At 36.1% G+C, this 18,104-nt stretch overlaps 2 protein-coding genes across 4 annotated transcripts; both read left to right on the forward strand.

Moving 5' to 3' along the window:
• Positions 1 to 540: 540 nt before the first annotated feature.
• Positions 541 to 15,789, forward strand: LOC135775706 (uncharacterized). Its single transcript, XM_065286129.2, has 22 exons — positions 541 to 630; positions 4,776 to 6,332; positions 7,875 to 8,016; positions 8,111 to 8,194; positions 8,300 to 8,445; positions 8,536 to 8,622; positions 8,785 to 8,928; positions 9,038 to 9,145; positions 10,650 to 10,791; positions 10,887 to 11,207; positions 11,311 to 11,355; positions 11,440 to 11,519; positions 11,710 to 11,822; positions 12,078 to 12,261; positions 12,360 to 12,444; positions 12,686 to 12,831; positions 12,949 to 13,039; positions 13,304 to 13,452; positions 13,577 to 13,662; positions 14,836 to 14,905; positions 14,988 to 15,109; positions 15,213 to 15,789. Exons 2-22 carry the CDS (start codon positions 4,788 to 4,790, stop codon positions 15,361 to 15,363), a joined length of 4,041 nt encoding a protein of 1,346 aa, XP_065142201.1. The 5' UTR covers positions 541 to 630; positions 4,776 to 4,787; the 3' UTR covers positions 15,364 to 15,789.
• Positions 15,790 to 15,852: 63 nt separating this feature from the next.
• Positions 15,853 to 18,041, forward strand: cdc42l2 (cell division cycle 42 like 2). 3 transcript variants are annotated; one of them, XM_065286140.2, is made up of 6 exons: positions 15,853 to 16,058; positions 16,515 to 16,639; positions 16,862 to 16,934; positions 17,213 to 17,313; positions 17,476 to 17,613; positions 17,688 to 18,041. In XM_065286140.2, the coding sequence occupies exons 1-6, from the start codon at positions 16,040 to 16,042 to the stop codon at positions 17,775 to 17,777; spliced, it is 546 nt and encodes a 181-aa protein (XP_065142212.1). In that variant the 5' UTR covers positions 15,853 to 16,039; the 3' UTR covers positions 17,778 to 18,041. The 3 variants fall into 3 exon arrangements, with proteins under 3 accessions (XP_065142212.1, XP_065142210.1, XP_065142211.1); XM_065286138.2 differs by having other exon boundaries at positions 15,856 to 16,058; positions 17,416 to 17,613; XM_065286139.2 differs by having other exon boundaries at positions 15,857 to 16,058; positions 16,499 to 16,639; positions 17,416 to 17,613.
• Positions 18,042 to 18,104: the final 63 nt, after the last annotated feature.

Raw genomic sequence — 18,104 nt, forward strand, 5'->3', positions numbered from 1 at the left:
AAAAATATCAGTCTTTATTTGTGTTTTATAATTTATAAAAGAAAATAAACGTGTTATGGATGTGACAAAGAACAGAGACAAGTGTGGGAGATTACTTTGTAAGAATTCTGTTAATTATAATGCACAAACAAGAAGCAATAATACCAAACAAATGAAGAACAAATAATATTTTATTTTATTTTGTCATCTGCGCATATATGAGAGAGAAACCATGTTATAGATGTGAAAATTCTGCTCAACTGTGTAATCATTTGAAAAATTATTTAAAAAAAAAATTAAACTGGTATTTATGTTGACATCTGATATATAAGTGTGGGTAAAAACTTTTCTTCATGGTAAGGTTGACATTTGCGTGAAATTGCTCACTTCCAGTAGACATACAATATTTGTCTGACTGTCAGAATGAGACCTGTTCGGATAATTTTTTTAAATTCAGGTAAGCTTAGCTAAATAGTTACATAAATGTTTTGTCATAGTACTTCTGTAGAACTACATTACCCATGATTCTGAGCGGAACGTGCTCTAAATTGGGCGGAGCTTGTTGTGCGCCTGTCGTTGAGCCCATAGTTGAAGCGACGTTCTGAAGAAATAGCGGGAATGTAAGAACGAGAAGCACATGAAGAAGTACAGGTGAGTTTACGAAATCTAATGGATTTCACTTTATATCGGAAATGTCAGTAACAAGGCGTGCAAACGCCCGTGTCATTATTATATGAACTGTATTGTATTGGTTATGTTTCAAGTACACATTCATCTCATGTTTTGGAAGTGCCTGTATAGACATCTGGATAGACATGTTTAAAGACAGAAAACGTCGTTACAATATTCAAGACGGTCGCATAATTGTTTATTTATACATAGTTTAATTGTCAGTTACCTCAGAGTAGAATCGTTTAGAATTAACGTTACACGTTTCATATCTGTTTTAGCCTAAACGTCAAGCAACTAAAAGTAGCATGTTTGTAAACCATGACTTTTTGGTCTTTATGTTTACCCCTGTGTTGGGTAATTGCGCTTATATCATTGTTTAATGTCTTTCTTAAGTTTCGCGCTATAATAGTGGAATCTTCTTCTTGTAATGTGTTTCGGAGACGGGCTGTCATACAGGTATTGCATTACTGCCACCTACCGCATTGGAGTATGGATTGGTTATTTGATACTATATATTTATCACCTGCAAGTGTTGCACCCCCCCCCCCCCCCAAAAAAAAAAACATAATGCAGCTGCTATATTTTTGTGTTATTTTTATATATGTCTGTGATGACAGATTGAGTAACATATTTATTTGAAATATTTCTTTAAAGGGGACATTTCTTTCACAAGACTTTTTAAGATAATAGAATCTTTGGTGTCCCCAAAGTACATATGTGAAGTTTTAGCACAAAATATCATATAGATAATTTATTATAGCATGTTAAAATTGCCACTTTGTAGGTGTGAGCAAAAATGTGCTGTTTTGGGTGTGTCCTTTTCAATGCAAATGAGCTGATCTCTGCACTTAATGTCAGTGCCGTGGTTGGATAGTGCAGATTAAGTGGCGGTATTATCCCCTTCTAACATCACAAGAGTAGCCAAATTTCAATGACCTATTTTTTCATGTGCTTTTAGAGAACGGTTTACCAAAACTAAGTTACTGGGTTGATCTTTTTCACATTTTTTAAGTTGATATAAGCAATGGGGACCAAATTATAGCACTTAAATATGGAAAAAGTCAGATTTTCATGATATGTTCGCTTTAAAGTAGGGCTGCAAAACTATTAATCACAACTAATCGTTTGCAGAATAAAAGTTTTTGTTTACATCATATATGTGTACGTACTTTGTATAATAATTATGTCTATTTAAATACACACAAATGCAAATATATATTTTAAAAATATTAACATGTATACATTTTTATATTTAAATATAGTTTATATTACAGTTTATATTATATGTAAAGAATAATTGATGGCGGGCCATTGAATTACAAGAAAATAATGCACACCCAAGGTGCAATGTGTAACACCGCGGGTGGGCATTATTTTCTTATAATTCAAAGGACCGGAGTCAATTATTCCTCTTATACCACAGTTACCACAAATATTGCTCTGGTGCCCATTTTTAAGACATTTGACAAGTTAGGTGTGCGGTTATCAGAAATTAATGCATACCCACGGAACAGACCCGTGGTATAAGTAAGCGATAATCCACGGCCAGCCATGCATTAAAGGGTTTTAATGCACGACGTAGAGGCGAAGAACCACCCGACGCGTAGCGGAGGGTGGTTGCCTCTGCGAAGTGCATTAAAACCCTTTAATGCATGGCTAGCCGTGGATTATCCCGCTTATACCTTGGTTATTTGCCAAGTTAAAGCTGTAATTAATGTTTACAGTGTAATTTTAACCGACAGGTAAAAATGACGGTCATCTTCTTAAGTTAAGGCTCGCACTCCGTCCGCTTTAAATAAAGTAGTGCCATTGTATTGCATTTATTTAAATGAATTATCATATTTATTTAAATTCATTAAAGAATTTATGAATGACAGCCAACACTGACAGTGACAAGGCAATCTTTATTTGAACTAATCATTTATTTAAATGAATTATGTAAAGTGTGAAATAAAACCGACGTCTCTAACCACGATTACTATATAAGGACACATTACATTTATTGAAATGGATTAAATTAAATGAAAACAAAAATCAAACAGTTGGAAATCTCTCTCTCGCTCTCTCTGCAAGTGTAACTGTGTTACTATGGTTACCAATGTTTATAGTAGTGGATTAATTTCTAACTTTAATCAAACTGACTGGAACTACCTGTGCGTTAAACGGTTTTAATGCACACCTTCCAGCCAATCAGAATCGAGTATTTAAACAGACCATGGTATAAATAATTATAAATACTTATTGTAAAATAGTTTTTTCTCTTAAAATCATACATTCATGTCATTGTGTGTATTTATATATGAGGAGCACTTTTCCAAAACGCTATAAATCCATTTCAAAAGTTTTCAGAAAAAGTTAATTTTTTACCTACCTACACATTTTGTGAATATTCAATTTATTCTGTTAAAATGTTTTTTTTTTGCTCTGTCTGAACATGTTGAATAATGATTATTAAATCAAACACAATATTGTTGATTATAAATTCAAAGTTACTTTTTTTTCAAAATGCTATACCCATCATCAATTGTTTCCATAAATTAATTGTTTGTCTTTAAAAAACAAAAAACACAAATAAGAGAACATGCAACATATAATCAGGGACTCTTCATACTATAAATGAATAAGTAAATTATTCAGATGTGATATACATTGGAGCCAGTATGAAATAAACTGAATTACACATAACTAACTTGCTATTACTCCCTCCACCATTTTAGTTTTCTCCGTAGCAGGGCGTTAGGAACCTCTTTATATTTATTATACACAGTACACACTAGGGATGGGTATCGTTAAGGTTTTAACGGTAATACTACTCTTACCGATACTACTTAACGGTCCGGTACTTTAACGGTATTCTTGTCGGTACTTTGGCCAATGTTAACATTTGATCATGAACCTGTGTTCACATGATGAAGTTAATTATGTGTCTGCATTCCATTATTACAAATTAATTATTTCTAAATAATATACATATATTTGTTAAGGCACCAGCGTGAAAGCTGCAGAAAAAATACTCTAAATAGGATATTTATATGTAGGCTATTTTGTAAACTAACTTGAAGTGCTGTGCATTTAGCCAAATAAATGTTTACATACTGATTTTTCTTTATTTGGGATTTTAAAAACAAGTAGAAAATATGTTGAATGCATAAAGTCATTTCTCCCAAAAGAAACCAACAGAATTTCAACCTAAGGTAAGCAAACCAATTAGGGAGATTGTACATTTATTTTAATGACATGGACAATGTTGATTCAACACGATTTTAGCATAAATGCCTGACAGGCGCAGTGGGCGCGTGCAGCAGGTGACGCAAATTATGGGTCCTCCGAGGATTAGACCGTCTCATTTCAGTTCTCTTCGCGGACTTCTGAGGCTGCCACCTTGAAAGACCGAGTGCTCGCCTTGTAAGGTTGCATGCTTAGAAAGTCACAGCCCTTGAATTGGGACACAGTTTCTGTCTGGACGTAATGCACTTTTGAAAGATGCTTTATCAGATTGCTTGTGGTTCCGCCCTTACATGCAAACATCTTGTTGCACTTACCTATATGACAATGAGCGTTGTCTGCATCAACTCTAGTAAAGTATAAATGCACTTTTGAACGTTTTGCTCTATCCGCCATCGTCACTCTTTGTATTAAGTGGGAGTTTCATGCTGTTATGCGTGCGCAGCGCTCGTTGTTGTTGTGTGCGTGCGTGTGACAGACAGCCTCCGCGGCGTGCATGAGAGATCTCGCAGATCTCACAAACAAACATCATAATATTATCGCAAATTAGAAATGTTTGGTGAGATAAAATGTGCACGAAAACATTATTAAGCAAGAATACATAGTACATTTATTTTTATTTTTTTCTCCAGGACCGAAAGCAGAACCGATAGCGTCAGATCTTACTGATACTACGGTCTTTTATAATTTAGCCCTGGGGCCAGTTTAATACCGGGTTTCGGTACCCATCCCTAGTACACACACACACATTATGTAAACAAAAAACTTTTTGCAACTATTCTGCAAACGATTAGTCGCGATTAATCGTTTTGCAGCCCTACTTATTAAATTCAATACTTGACATGTGTAGGTGCCTTTTTCATGTATTATGTAATTTTCCCCCTTTTATTTTTTCATAGATTGCTGAAGTAATGGAGCGTTCTTTAAGACCCTGCCATGTTGTTTTGGATCGTTCTTTAAGACCCTCCCATGTTGTAAGCACACAGTCTTCAAACAACATGACAAATGCTATGAAGAAATCCAATGGGGAATCTTCAGACTCTCAACCCTGCAGCTCTGCCACAATGGGTTTAATCAGAAAATATTGCACGTCTGCGTCAGCTGATGCTGGCTCGCTCATGAACGATAGCAAGGTCCGACATCTCTCAGACCAGAAATATCTGGAAGACCTTGCAGCCATCTGCAGTCAGACCCCATATTGCCTTTATTTTTACCATGGAGTTGAGCTCGAGGAGGAGAAGGTCAGTGTGATCACAGTGGGCTTTTTTGACAAAGCTACAGGGGAAAACAAAATCAGACTGCTCGATGTTTTTAAACCAGAGGAAGAGACTGCGGATGCCATGTGCACCTGTATTGTAGAGACTCTGAAGAAGTTCAAAATACCCCTGATGAACATGGCCATTATCCATTCAAATTTCCCAGATCATGAATGTCTGCTCTCAGGTCTGAAGATGCTGAAACCAGACATCGTGTCTTTATGTGGACTTGCAAATATGGCGGGACACGCGTCTCACAGTGGTGTTTCGGAAATGGATTGCTCAGACCCGATTCGGAATCTTATCGTTGAGATCTACAAACACTTTCCAGACCTCCCAGCTATCCTAAAAAAATCCCTAGTAGATGTTGATGGGTCAATGTTGAATCAGCACTTAACGTCTCACTGCTCTCTCTTCTGGAGAATAATCAACAGAATGACGATAGTATGGTCACACCTTGAGAAATACTTTGATGAAAGGGCAGATGGAAAAACAATCCATCTCCTTCTTAGTGATCCTAAAATAAAACTCAATGTTTTGTTTCTTAGGCATGCGTTGCAGCCACTTTATTATTTTCAGGAGAGTATTAACCGAGGTGTCGGCGTCATGCAGTTTTTCCAAGATGCTTTTCAGTTACTGAAGTTTTACACGACGAGTTTCCTCCACCCTAAAGCAGCAGATTCATTTCTTAAGAGAGGAAAGATCTCATTTCTGAAGGATACAGCTGGACATTTACCTAGAGGACAGGTCGACATTGGCAAAGACGCGGCTGACTTTCTTCTGAAAAATGCTAAGGATTTGACCGATTACTTGGAGGGTTTCCATAAATCTATTATCTCTTTCTACACAACTGTTACTCTTGCTATTGTGGGATGTTTACCATTACCGGGCTACATGTTGAGGAACGTGTCTCTGGTGTTGAGCCCAGGGAAAAAGCTTGAGGTGACTGGCAAAATAGTCCAAGATTTAGGTCTTTGTTTTGGAGTCTGCTCGGGACCCGAAAAGCTTGGTTTGCTGACGGATGAGTTTTTGGAGTACCAGCTCCTTGATGAGGAAGACGTATGCCCAGATGAGCTGTCAATGGAGCAGTACTGGAAGAGAGAGCTGAGGATTATGGGAAGGACGTCTTTTTTTGGGAAATTAATACTGAGCATGTTGGCCCTACCCAGGACGTTGAGAAAAGAGAGCATTTTTGAGCAGGTTAGTAGCTACCTGGTGTATAAGCATAAATGTGAAGAGTTCAGATGCAAAACCTCAAAGTGCATCTGATGTAAAATAAGCATTTTTTTTCAGGCTTCAGTAATTTCACGTTAATGGCAATAAAAAGATTATTAGTCAGTAATTGAAATGCCTTTTTTCCACAAAAGTTACTTTAGTCATTTCATTGTTATTTAACAAATTTGACTGTCATTCGCTGCAAAACCCTTTAAGTGCATGCAAGCTGTTTTGGCAAAATCCTCCCCTTACTATAATACGTATCAAGAGCATTCGGTTAATATCATAATCTCGTTTTGGACGGAGCTAGTGTTAAGCGGCATAACGTTGGTAATAGGCATGCAAAATTTCCATGGAATTAACGGAAATATATGGGAATTAATGGGAATGAACTGTGAATTTTAAAAAATTGCATATAAGAGTTGCATATAACAGGGAACTTAAATGTAGTTTTAAAAGCCTTGCAGCATAATTTTGTTTAAATTGAACAAGATTTAATCTAGTCTTATAATTTATTCTTAAAATTTAATTTAAATTTAACATGCACAGATAATTTCTTGAATCCTGCACACAATATAATGTCAAAATGTCCATCTTTGCATGTATTCACCTAAATTACATACATTTGTTAAAAACTTCCTTGTGCTTTGTGTAAGCTAGTGTGCAACAACATTATACCATTGTTAGGACAAATACACTGACGTAGAAAACATTTAGTTAAGATAATTAAAAAAGTAATAAATAAGAATGTTTATTTATGTTTGTATATGAAATAGTTTGTATAAATTTCCAAATAGTTCCCGTAAATTCCTGTTAAGTTTCCAATTTGTAATATTTCCAAAATTCCCCAGATAAAGTTCCCATGAAAAGTTTCCAGAAATGTCCTAGAAACTTTTCTTACTTTTGCAACCCTAGTTGGTACCCACATAAGATAATTAGTTGTGCCTTTAACAAATCTTTAATTGTACTTGCTGTGCGTTCACACCAGACACGGAAAAGGCAGCAAATATGCGCTATTCGCGTAGTTGGACGCTTGAACATTTAGAGTTTACTCGCTTTATTCGCACGTGAAATTCTAGTCATTCGAGACATTCACTCATAAATTTATGTCATGGGAGGGACTTATATAGCTCAAATTGAGTAAATTTACCAGATTGTTCAACCTCCTCACTCACTTTCTTCCAAACAAGATCCTTTTTATTCCTGTAAAAGTATGAAGATGTCTTGTGTAGCGATTGTCCTGCATTGTTGTTTTGTTCTGCCTCTGCTCGCTTCCTTTAATCATGTCACTGCTAGAGCAAGCTCCTGATGCGCGGCACGAAAATCAGCCAAAGTTCAGATTTTTCAACTTAGGCGGATCACGCGGCAACGCTCAATTCGCGCGGAACGTACAATCCGCGCCACAGGATACCTTGACTTCCTTAAATCACTCGTGCTTGCCGCCTCTTTTGCGTCTGGTGTGAACACACCATGAGTCTTTGTAGTTTGATTTAGAGGACATCATAATGTTTTTTTTGTCTGTATCAGCTGTTTCATCACTTCAAAAATGGAAACTTGGGACAGAGTGAGGATATAGACATGATGGATGATGATGACGTCACAGACAGCAGCTCATATAAAAGCGCTCCCTCACATCTCAGCACTGAGAATCATGGCAGCATCACATCCGGTAATGATAACTTACAGATTTACTTCATAACATTATTACTTATTTACAAATTTTTTAATAAATGAGGATCTTATCTCATAAATTTAAATCTTAGAAGTCACAGATGTGATGGAAGTGGAGGCTGCTGCATCAGTGTCACCTGCATCACCTGAGTCAGAGAGCCAGTGTGACACACAAGGTTTTACATCCCGTTTAAAACTACCACCAGATGTTGTTTTATACTTTCCACAGTTCAACCTTATGTAATCTTTGGTTTGTTTAGATTTACTGTGTGCATCTGTAGTTATAGATGATGATGATGATGACATCCCTGATGATGACGACAGCAGCAGCAGCAGCAGCAGCAGCAGCAGTAGTGATGATGCCAAACCTGAGGATGATTCCAGAAGAGATGATGATGATGATGATGTCAGGAGGAGTAATGCTAAAGTAACTATGCAATGATTTCTTTGAGAAGTGGGTGTTGTTTTACTTTTTTTTTTTTTATGTCCTGATTAAACATTTCACTTTATTTTCCAGAAAAGGAAAAGAAATATCTCATCAATGCATAACAAACAGGATAAAGCAAGTCAGCATAACAAACAGGATAAAGCAAGTCAGTACCAGGTAAATTGATATTTTTTGCCTGATAAGGGCTCACCTTAGCACCAGCACTATGTAGAGGCAACTATTTTCAGTTAGCATTACAATCGACAGTGCTAAGATAATGAATAATATCCATAATGCTAATGCTGTATTTAAAAAATGACACTTTGTTTACCCCTTTAGGGCGATTACAAAGTTGGTGAAATGGTTTGGGGGCCTATTGAAGGCTTCGGTCTCTGGCCTGGACTGGTTCAGAGCTGGGATAGCGAGAAGCCATGTGACTCCATGCGTAAAGTGATGTTCTTTGGTAACAAGATGGTGTTAGAGGTACATAATGCAAATGCAGGCTGTTAAATAGTATGCAATCTAACATTGTAACCTTTGTGCTTGAGTTTTTCAAGCTCCTGGTGAGAAAGATTGTCTTTTTTTAATGCAGATCAATGCAGATGATCTCCTGCCTTTCTTTGCATTTGCCAAGTGCTTCTGTTCAAACTCCTTTGCTACGGTATCTATGTATAAAGACGCAATCTTCAGTTCTCTTCAGGTAATGCAAATTTTGTTTTGGTAATGCCATCTTTTAAGTGCACCATTATCAGATTATGAGGCAAATTATTTAATCAAGATTGCAGTTTTGTTTGGTATTACTAGAGGTCACCATTCAAAAAACTAAATCGTAGCTATGATGCTCTGAATAATGGGAGTTTTAGTGTTAATCTCTACTGCATCAGTTCGACAGGACTGGACTCACAAATCATGTTTATGGATGATGTCATGAAATAAAGTTTTATAACCGTTATGTTATAAATTAAGCAAACAGAGTGGCTTGATAGAAAAAACAATAGTGGCGTGCTAAAATATTACTTCCATATGTGGCACTGCACAAATCGATCAGCGTATGAAATCTTGTGAGAGCAACTCTATAGTACTGCTTTTGGATTGCTCTCGCTATGATGTCATACACCAATCGGTATGTGCAGTGCCGGATGAAGGTGAACACATCTATGATTTCTACCATAGTAAAAACGAAAGAAAAAAAATATGCGGACATGACACCATTGACAAACCACCCTATGAACAGGCAGTATGCTTTAAAAACGGCAAATTCTCTATATTTAAATGTTGATAAAAATATTTGGGATACTTTTATATTTTTAGTACATGTGAACAAAATTTATAACACTGTGCTAGTAGTTTTTGTATATTTTAATGCAAAAATCTTACATATTGTACCTTTAACTTAAAGGCTGTCAAACGATGAATCATGATTAATCGCATACACAATAAAAGATTGTGTTTACATAATTTGTACTTTGTGTATCTATTTATTAGGGCTGGGCAAAAAAAAGTTATTTTTCGATTAATCGTTTTTTTTTTACATGGTCGATTCAGAATAGATTCTCAAAGAGCAGAATCGATTTTTTTTCCATATTTTTCCTGCAAACATTGAACTTAAAATTAACATTAATCCAATTACTAGTATTCTTCACTAGATGTCACCCTCTTTTTTGCCTTGCGCGATGTTACCAAGGAGCCTGTCATTCTTTCATTCAGTGCTTAAAGGTGGTTTTAGGTGCTTCATTGACGTTGATGCCACCTTCACATAAAAAGTAAGAGGTATGGAAGCATTTTAGATTTTGCAAGCAAGACGACAACGACAGTGTTGTGGCTTTTAATTTCTTTTTATTAATTATCCACTTGAATCGAAAATTGAATAGAGAATCAAAATCGAATCGATTTGATAGCTTGTGAATCGAAATTGAATCGATCTGGAACATCTGAATCGATACCCAGCCCTACTATTTATATATGTGTGTGTGTGTGTGTGTGTGTGTGTGTGTGTGTGTGTGTGTGTGTGTGTGTGTGTGTGTGTGTGTGTGTGTGTGTGTAAATGTAAGAAACATATTATTTATATATATAAAAAATTGTATTTATATATATATATATTTACACAAACTTTTATTTTGTATGCGATTAATCGTTTGACAACAAAATGTAACTCCAAAGGTTAAAAAAAAATAAAGATTTTTTTTTCCACATTGTATTTCTAGGTGGCTTCCAAACGCAGCCGAATGTTTTTTTCTCCTGACACAGACAGTAAAGATGAGCTGATTCAAGTTATGTTAAACTGGGCCTTTGGAGGCTTTAAACCATCAGGTGTAAATGGGCTTCGACCTCCATCAGAACTCCGTGGTATGTAGCAGATACCTGCTGGAAAGAAGTGCTAATGCTGGATTTTAACACTGAGACTAGTATTAATAGTTACTTTAAAATCTCTTCATTTCTAGAAACGGATCTTACACCACCACTGTTGAATGGGAACGCAAGCTCTCCAAACCACAGTCAACACCCTGAAAAATTATTCAACTTAACTGTTTCTCTAAATAAACTCTCTGAATCTCTGGACCTGAACAACGGCTCGATAGACCTTAGGGATGAAAACGTTTACAGGACACTCGAGTCTCCCGAAAGGAATCAGAGGCCGTCTCAAATCAGGAAGACCCGGAAAAAGTACTTCTATGCACGCCGGAATAAACATGAAATTATGCAGAGCATGCAGGAGATTGAAGGCATGCAGGTCCGGCCGAGACAGAACAGCCAACAAAGATGTATGTATATGTAGTAGTACACCATTCTGATGTGTTATTACAAGTAACATAACGGTAAACCACAAACCCAATTCACCAAATGTTATGGGAATTTTTTTTACAGATGAAATGGTGAATGAAGTTTTGGCAAACAAGAGAAATATTGAAGGTAGGAGAACCTTTAATATACTTTGACATTTGTTGAAATAGCCGTTACATGCAGATGCAAAATTCAGTTTTTCTTTCCTCTTAGAGTTCTGTTTACCATGTGGAAAGACATCTGCTGAAACCATTCACCCACTTTTTGAAGGCAGCTTGTGCTCAACATGCAAGGTATACACCACTAAAACCTGGAGTATTGTCTTTGATATGAATGGGGCTTTATTATCAAGTTCACTTCAATGGAGGGCAGATTCTTGAAAATACCTTGATCTCATTTGTATTTTTGGAACAAAGTTTCTTATGGTGCTTTTAATAAAATGATTTGAATGATATCTGCTGTTTTTGTGTTTATCATGTGTAGTATAACTTCACTGAGACGCTGTACACATATGATGAAGATGGATATCAGGCGTACTGCACTGTCTGCTGCTCCGGCACGGAGGTCATTCTGTGCGGACTCGACAGCTGCTGTCGGTAAGCGTGTTTATGATGATAAAATGATGTTTTAGAGATGTGCAATGTAAGGGCGCACCCATATAAACTAAACCATACTGCACCTGAGCAGGTTTGACCCCCAAAGCCTGGTTCGTTTGATTGGTGTGACCGTTCCATACCGTGCCCTGTTTGGTTAAAAGATGCTTGCAAAGATGGTTAAACCCCAGTTTAGGAAACCCTGTTAAACAGGCCCACACGCACACTCATATTAATTTTGGTATTTTCCCTTTATAGCTGCTACTGTATGGACTGTCTGGATATCCTAGTAGGCCCTGGGACTTTTATCAAGTTGAAAGAAATTGACCCTTGGGTCTGTTTCCTGTGTGCACCGCAGAACGCCTCCGGAGCTTTGAGACCCAGACACGACTGGAGCATCCGTGTACAGGAATTATTCGCCAACAACAGCGGCTTGGAGTTTGTCAGTGTTTGTCTTTATACAGTTCACCTTATAAAACAATTGTGTTTGTTTGACTCTATCATTTTGTAATGAATGACCGTATCATTTGTTCTCTGCAGGAACCTCATCGTGTTTACCCAGCAGTCCCTGCTAGCCAGCGACGACCAATCAAAGTCCTTTCTTTATTTGATGGTATAGCCACAGGTAACTCTGCCCATATGGTGAACGTGATTTCACTAAGTAGGATGTGATCCTGGATTAACATTTTTATTAACCAATCAGATTGCAGGATTAGGGTGCATGTTAGATTTAGGTTTAGGATTGGGATTGGGTTAGGGGCTGTTAAAAAATTCTTCTCAAACTATTATTTCACACTTATTTGAGAGGTAAATATGGTTCCGGTCGCTTCAGGTGCATTTAGCTTAAATTTGTGTTTGTGTTTCAGGATGTTTAGCTCTACGGGAACTTGGCTTTAAAGTGGAACAATACATGGCATCAGAGGTGGATGAAGAGTCTGTTATCGTGTCCATGGTCAACCATGATGGAAAAATCACACATGTGGATGATGTCAAAAAAATTACTAAAGAACATGTACGTTTACGAAATCATATATTGACTAGTTGGCTTTCTCTTTTTGACTCTACACTGATTTTTTATATAATTATGAAAAAACTGAACAGGCTAAACTTGCTTGCTTTCAATGCTTAGATTAAAAAGTGGGGCCCTTTTGATCTTCTCATTGGTGGAAGTCCTTGCAATGACTTGTGCACAGTCAATCCTCACCGGAAAGGCTTGTATGGTAAGACACTTAAGTTAACAAGATTATTTAAGTTTTTCCACATCTGACTATTATTTTGGTATTAACAGCTTCAGACAAACAGATCATAAAACCAGAGTAACCTCTGGTTTACCCAACAATTTCTTATTGTTTTCTTTCTGGGCTAAGGATAAGCTTCATTATGGACAAGTGAATTAAGTCACTGACAGGCACTGAATCTCATGTGAAATAATTTCATCCATTTCTATGAAGCCTTCACTGATTTATAACATTGACTTTTTGCAGATGGTAGTGGGCGGCTGTTTTTCGAATATTATCGGCTCCTGAATATTCTGAGGCCAAAGGACGACGATCCACGGCCATTCTTTTGGCTGTTTGAAAATGTCGTGTTAATGGAAAACAAGACTAAAAATGCCATCTGCCGCTTTCTAGAAGTAAGTGTTATATAAAGTAGAGGTTTAATAAATAATAAGTTTTTCTTCTTCTTTTTGTGGCTGTATGCTGAATTTATTCTTGCGTTTTTGTTAGTTATGAATTTTAATAAACATTTGTTTGTAGTGTAACCCTGTGCTTATCGACGCTGTGAAAGTCAGCCCAGCTCACAGAGCAAGATACTTCTGGGGAAACATACCTGGCATGAACAGGTGAGTATTTATAAGACTATGAAACATTGATACTTATACATTGTGCCATGTATGTATTAGTATTACCATAATATGAGTTATTTATTTTGGTATTTTAGTAAAACTGTTAGCGTGTTACCTAAGAGACAGGACAATTACTCTGCTTCGTGTCGGTTCCTGATAACACGGTCGGGTCTTATTTCTGCAATAACAACAGGCTGCCGGTTGCACAAAAATGCTATTTAGTTTAATCAATTGTAAAGGGTTACAATTATTAGGGTTAGGTTATTAACATTTTCCCGCCATTGACGAGTTATCTCAATTAAAGGTGGGGTGCATGATCTCTGAAAGCCAATGTTGGTATTTGAAATCACCTAAACAAACACGCCCCTACCCCAATAGAATCTCCACCTTCTGTTGATAGACCCACCCCACAAATACGCAACCCAGGCAACAATGTTGGTTAGTAGACACGCCCCTTACTGCTGATTGGCTATAAGTGTGTTTTGGTACTCGGCCCGACTCCCTTTCCAAAGTATTTTTTCAAAAAAACACTTTTCTCTCTCTTAAAGAGAAAACATTTGCATAAAAAAGTGTTCCTGATTAATTTTTATGTTAATCTACAATACCGAGATTATCCACTAGATGGCGCACTTGCCAAATTTATAAAAAAATCTGAAGCCAAATCGTTATTTACTAATGTTTTGATAATCATTCTGAATCTGATCTCTAACAAAATTCCTTCACAAAAATGCAAATATTTCAGCTTTTTGCTAAAAAAAATATTTTTAAAGAAAAATACATATTTAAAAAAATATAGATAGGATGAAAAGTTTTTTTCCCGTTTTGTTTGTTTGTTTATTGTTTGTTTCAAAGCAGAGTTTGTTTCTTTCATTTGATATATTTGTACGTTTATATATTTTTAGAAGACATTTTTCCTGGAAGGCATTTTGTGAAACTTGTGAAAATCACAAAAAATGCTGGCGGGGAATGAGTTAAAAGACATTTATATTTCATTTTTGTGTAATATTAAACTGTTCTTGTCAAAACCGTGTGTTATAAGTTTTAAGCAGTATCTGGGAACAACAAACCTGCAAATGTCTTGACGGCCAATCAGAATCAAGCATTCCAACGAGCCATGAAACCATACCATAAGCAAACTGCATTAAGTTTGATCTCTTCTCATTTGACCAGACCAATCGTGCCCTCCAAGAGTGATAAACTAACTCTTCAAGACTGTCTAGACGCTGGCCGAACTGCAAAGGTTTGAATGCAGGACATTATATCACATAATACTTCATTATTGTAGTACTATGCAATTACATGAGTTCTGTCACTGTTTTTAGCATGAAAAAATTCGTACGATTACCACACGGCCAAAAGCAATGGGGCCGGGGTGCACTTATAGTGAGTGCCCAGTCATTATGAACGGACAAGACGACATTATATGGATCACAGAAATGGAGAGGTATCTTTTATTACTTTAATATTATTGTAGCTACGCCACACAAATATACCCCACTCATAAAACTTCATAAACTACTATTTCCTTTGTTTTTTGTGCTTTTCAGAATATTTGGATTTCCGAAGCATTACACGGATGTGAGGAACTTGGGCCGTTTGCAGAGGCAAAGAGTTTTGGGGAAGTCCTGGAGCGTCCCTGTCATTAAACATCTGTTAGCACCACTGAAGGATTACTTTGCTTGTGATGAACTGAACTGATGTTCTCTGACAGTGTGAAGATTTGGATACATATGCGTTTTGTTACCTCACATCTGTGGTGTCAGGCACTGCGAGAGAATGTTTTGAAGATTATCTGCTTTGGATCCAAGCACTGCAAAAGCAGGATTGGCACAATTTGTCTTGAATTTTTTTAGCTGTAATTTATTTTATTAAATGTGACATCATATCACAGATACAAATGTCTTTTTTTTCAAATGAACTAGCTCAGTTAGTAAAGGATCGAGCAAACTGAATCAATAAACCTGATAAAAGCACCTGTAACGATGCCTTGACTGTTGTACATACTACAATAGCCACAGGATTAATCGTATTTTGGTATGTTTATGTTGAATACAAAGAAGTCATTGTTCAATACTTTAATAAAAAGTTTTGTTTTTTTCTTAGCTTCTGCATCTAATTTACTGATTGATTCAGAGCTTCCCGATTTGACTTTTAATATGAAATGAGAAAGACTTTTATTGTGAAATGCACCAAACGCGCCGAGAATGGGCAGCTGGTCATGGCACTTGCCTGTCGACTTTTGCAGTTCGTTGCTTATAAATTGACGTTTAATTTTAGTTTAAAATGTTTAAAGTGAAAGGTCAAAACTGTTGTACAGGTGCAGTGTTTACAGAGTTCACCGCAGACGAGTTAAACTTGTGCGTCTTGTTTAAGCATGTTTCGTCACTCTTCTGGTAATGTGGTTCATAAGAAACTATCGTTACACACACGGGTTTTGTGTGATAAAAATCTCATCCTGTTTTTTGCTTTAAATATTTTTCTGTTACCTGCCACAGTATAAGCCAATCATACAACTTGCAAATTATATATCGTTATATAATTATATACCAAGCATGTCAATAAGTTTATGTCCCAGAAGTACTGCTGTTTTATTATAGCAATATATTTGCGGTACAGCAGAATAATCTGTGAAACATTGAATGTGTAGTTTATTTTTGTACTGTGACATTAAGTATTGGAAATATATATATTTTTTGAAAATAAAGACACAACATTTGAAAATAAAATTATATCAGTTTGATCAGCTGGATTCAGTCAATTAAATCTCAGAAGTCCAAACTTAAATAAAAACGTGACCTTTTGCATATATGTGTTATTGTATTGTTAATTACAGATTATTTTGATGCCAGATGCTGGAAAACAACTTGTTACAATGGCAATGCCCACTATTAAATGTGTGGTGGTTGGAGATGGTGCTGTGGGTAAAACCTGCCTTTTGGTTTCGTACACAAACAAGTTCCCATCACAACCTACAGTAAGACTTCCTCTCTTCATTTAATAATTCAGTATTTTTGAATGGTTTTATTGGTGTGCTTATCTTGCCTGGTTTCAAATGAGAGAGAGACAACTTTTAACCCATTATCAATGGCAAACAAGAAACTGCTGATTAAAAGTATTAAATAGTTATTTTGTGAACACATTAAAATGATCCTAGAATTAAACATGAATAATAATTGCTATATTTAATGTTTTTCAGGTGTTTGACAGACATGCTGTGACCGTCATGATTGGTGCTGAAGCTTATACCATTGGATTATTTGATGCTGTAGGTATGATGTTGCTCATATTAATGAAACATAAAAAGTACATTTTATATCTTTCCAGAGCTATATATTATTATAATTTTTGCCGAGCATATTGTATATTTATTATATACAAGGTCTTTTCTGCACAAAGACTGGCACTAAATTGTCAAATAAATTGCATATGAGTATTGAATAGGAAAACATTTATTAACAGAGATAAAGATTAAACACATTTCACAGAATTAAAAAAGTCATTCCTACAGACCTATCTTAATCCAGTTCAATTTTTTGTTATTTTGTAGGTCAGGATCAATTACGGCCTTTAAGCTATCCCCAAACAGACATCTTCTTAGTTTGTTTCTCTGTAGTTTCCCTCTCCTCATTTGAAAATGTGAAAGACAAGGTGAGTCAAAGAGATTGCTGGTGGTGTTTCTGGAGCAATTTTTATAATGTACAATTATTTGGCATCAATGTTTTGATAAATTATTCATCATTTGAAATGCAGTGGGTGCCGGAGATAATGTATCACTGCCCGAAAACCCCTTTCTTGCTTGTTGGAACTCAGATTGACCTAAGAGATGATCCTTTAACTGTTGAACAGCTTGCAAGAAACAAACAAAAGCCAATCAAACCAGAAACAGCAGAAAAATTGGCCCGGGACTTAAAGGCAGTGAAATATGTTGAATGCTCTGCACTAACACAGGTGGGTATGTTTATCAACTAAATTGTGTTGTCCCCAACAAAAAGGTCTATATATTTTCTTTTATTTATTTTTAGAAAGGACTGAAGAATGTATTTGATGAGGCAGTATTAGCAGCCGTAGAGAACCAAGTGGCCCAGAAGAAACATAAATGTGTACTTTCATGAGGTGGACAGAGCAGCTGTCACACCAATGAATCTGGGCCTAAACAACAAAATCTTTTATCCACATGTTTTAAAATGATCTCTGATTCATTTATTTGCTTTACTAAATAATTCATTTTTTATGGTGTTTAATGTTTTAATGATACTTTCTTCTCACACAATTGTTCAAATATTATAGTAAGGTTTATCATATTTTTGGAAATATTTTAAATCTGTAAAAGTTGCATATTTTTATTATAATGTAATAAAATGTAAAGCGTGGAGATACATTGTTGTTGGTACAGTATGAGACATTCATAATATTACCTTACTTGATCCTGCATAAACAAG

Source organism: Paramisgurnus dabryanus, chromosome 21, assembly GCF_030506205.2.
Source record: "Paramisgurnus dabryanus chromosome 21, PD_genome_1.1, whole genome shotgun sequence".
In the NCBI taxonomy this organism is placed as follows: Eukaryota; Metazoa; Chordata; class Actinopteri; order Cypriniformes; family Cobitidae; genus Paramisgurnus; species Paramisgurnus dabryanus.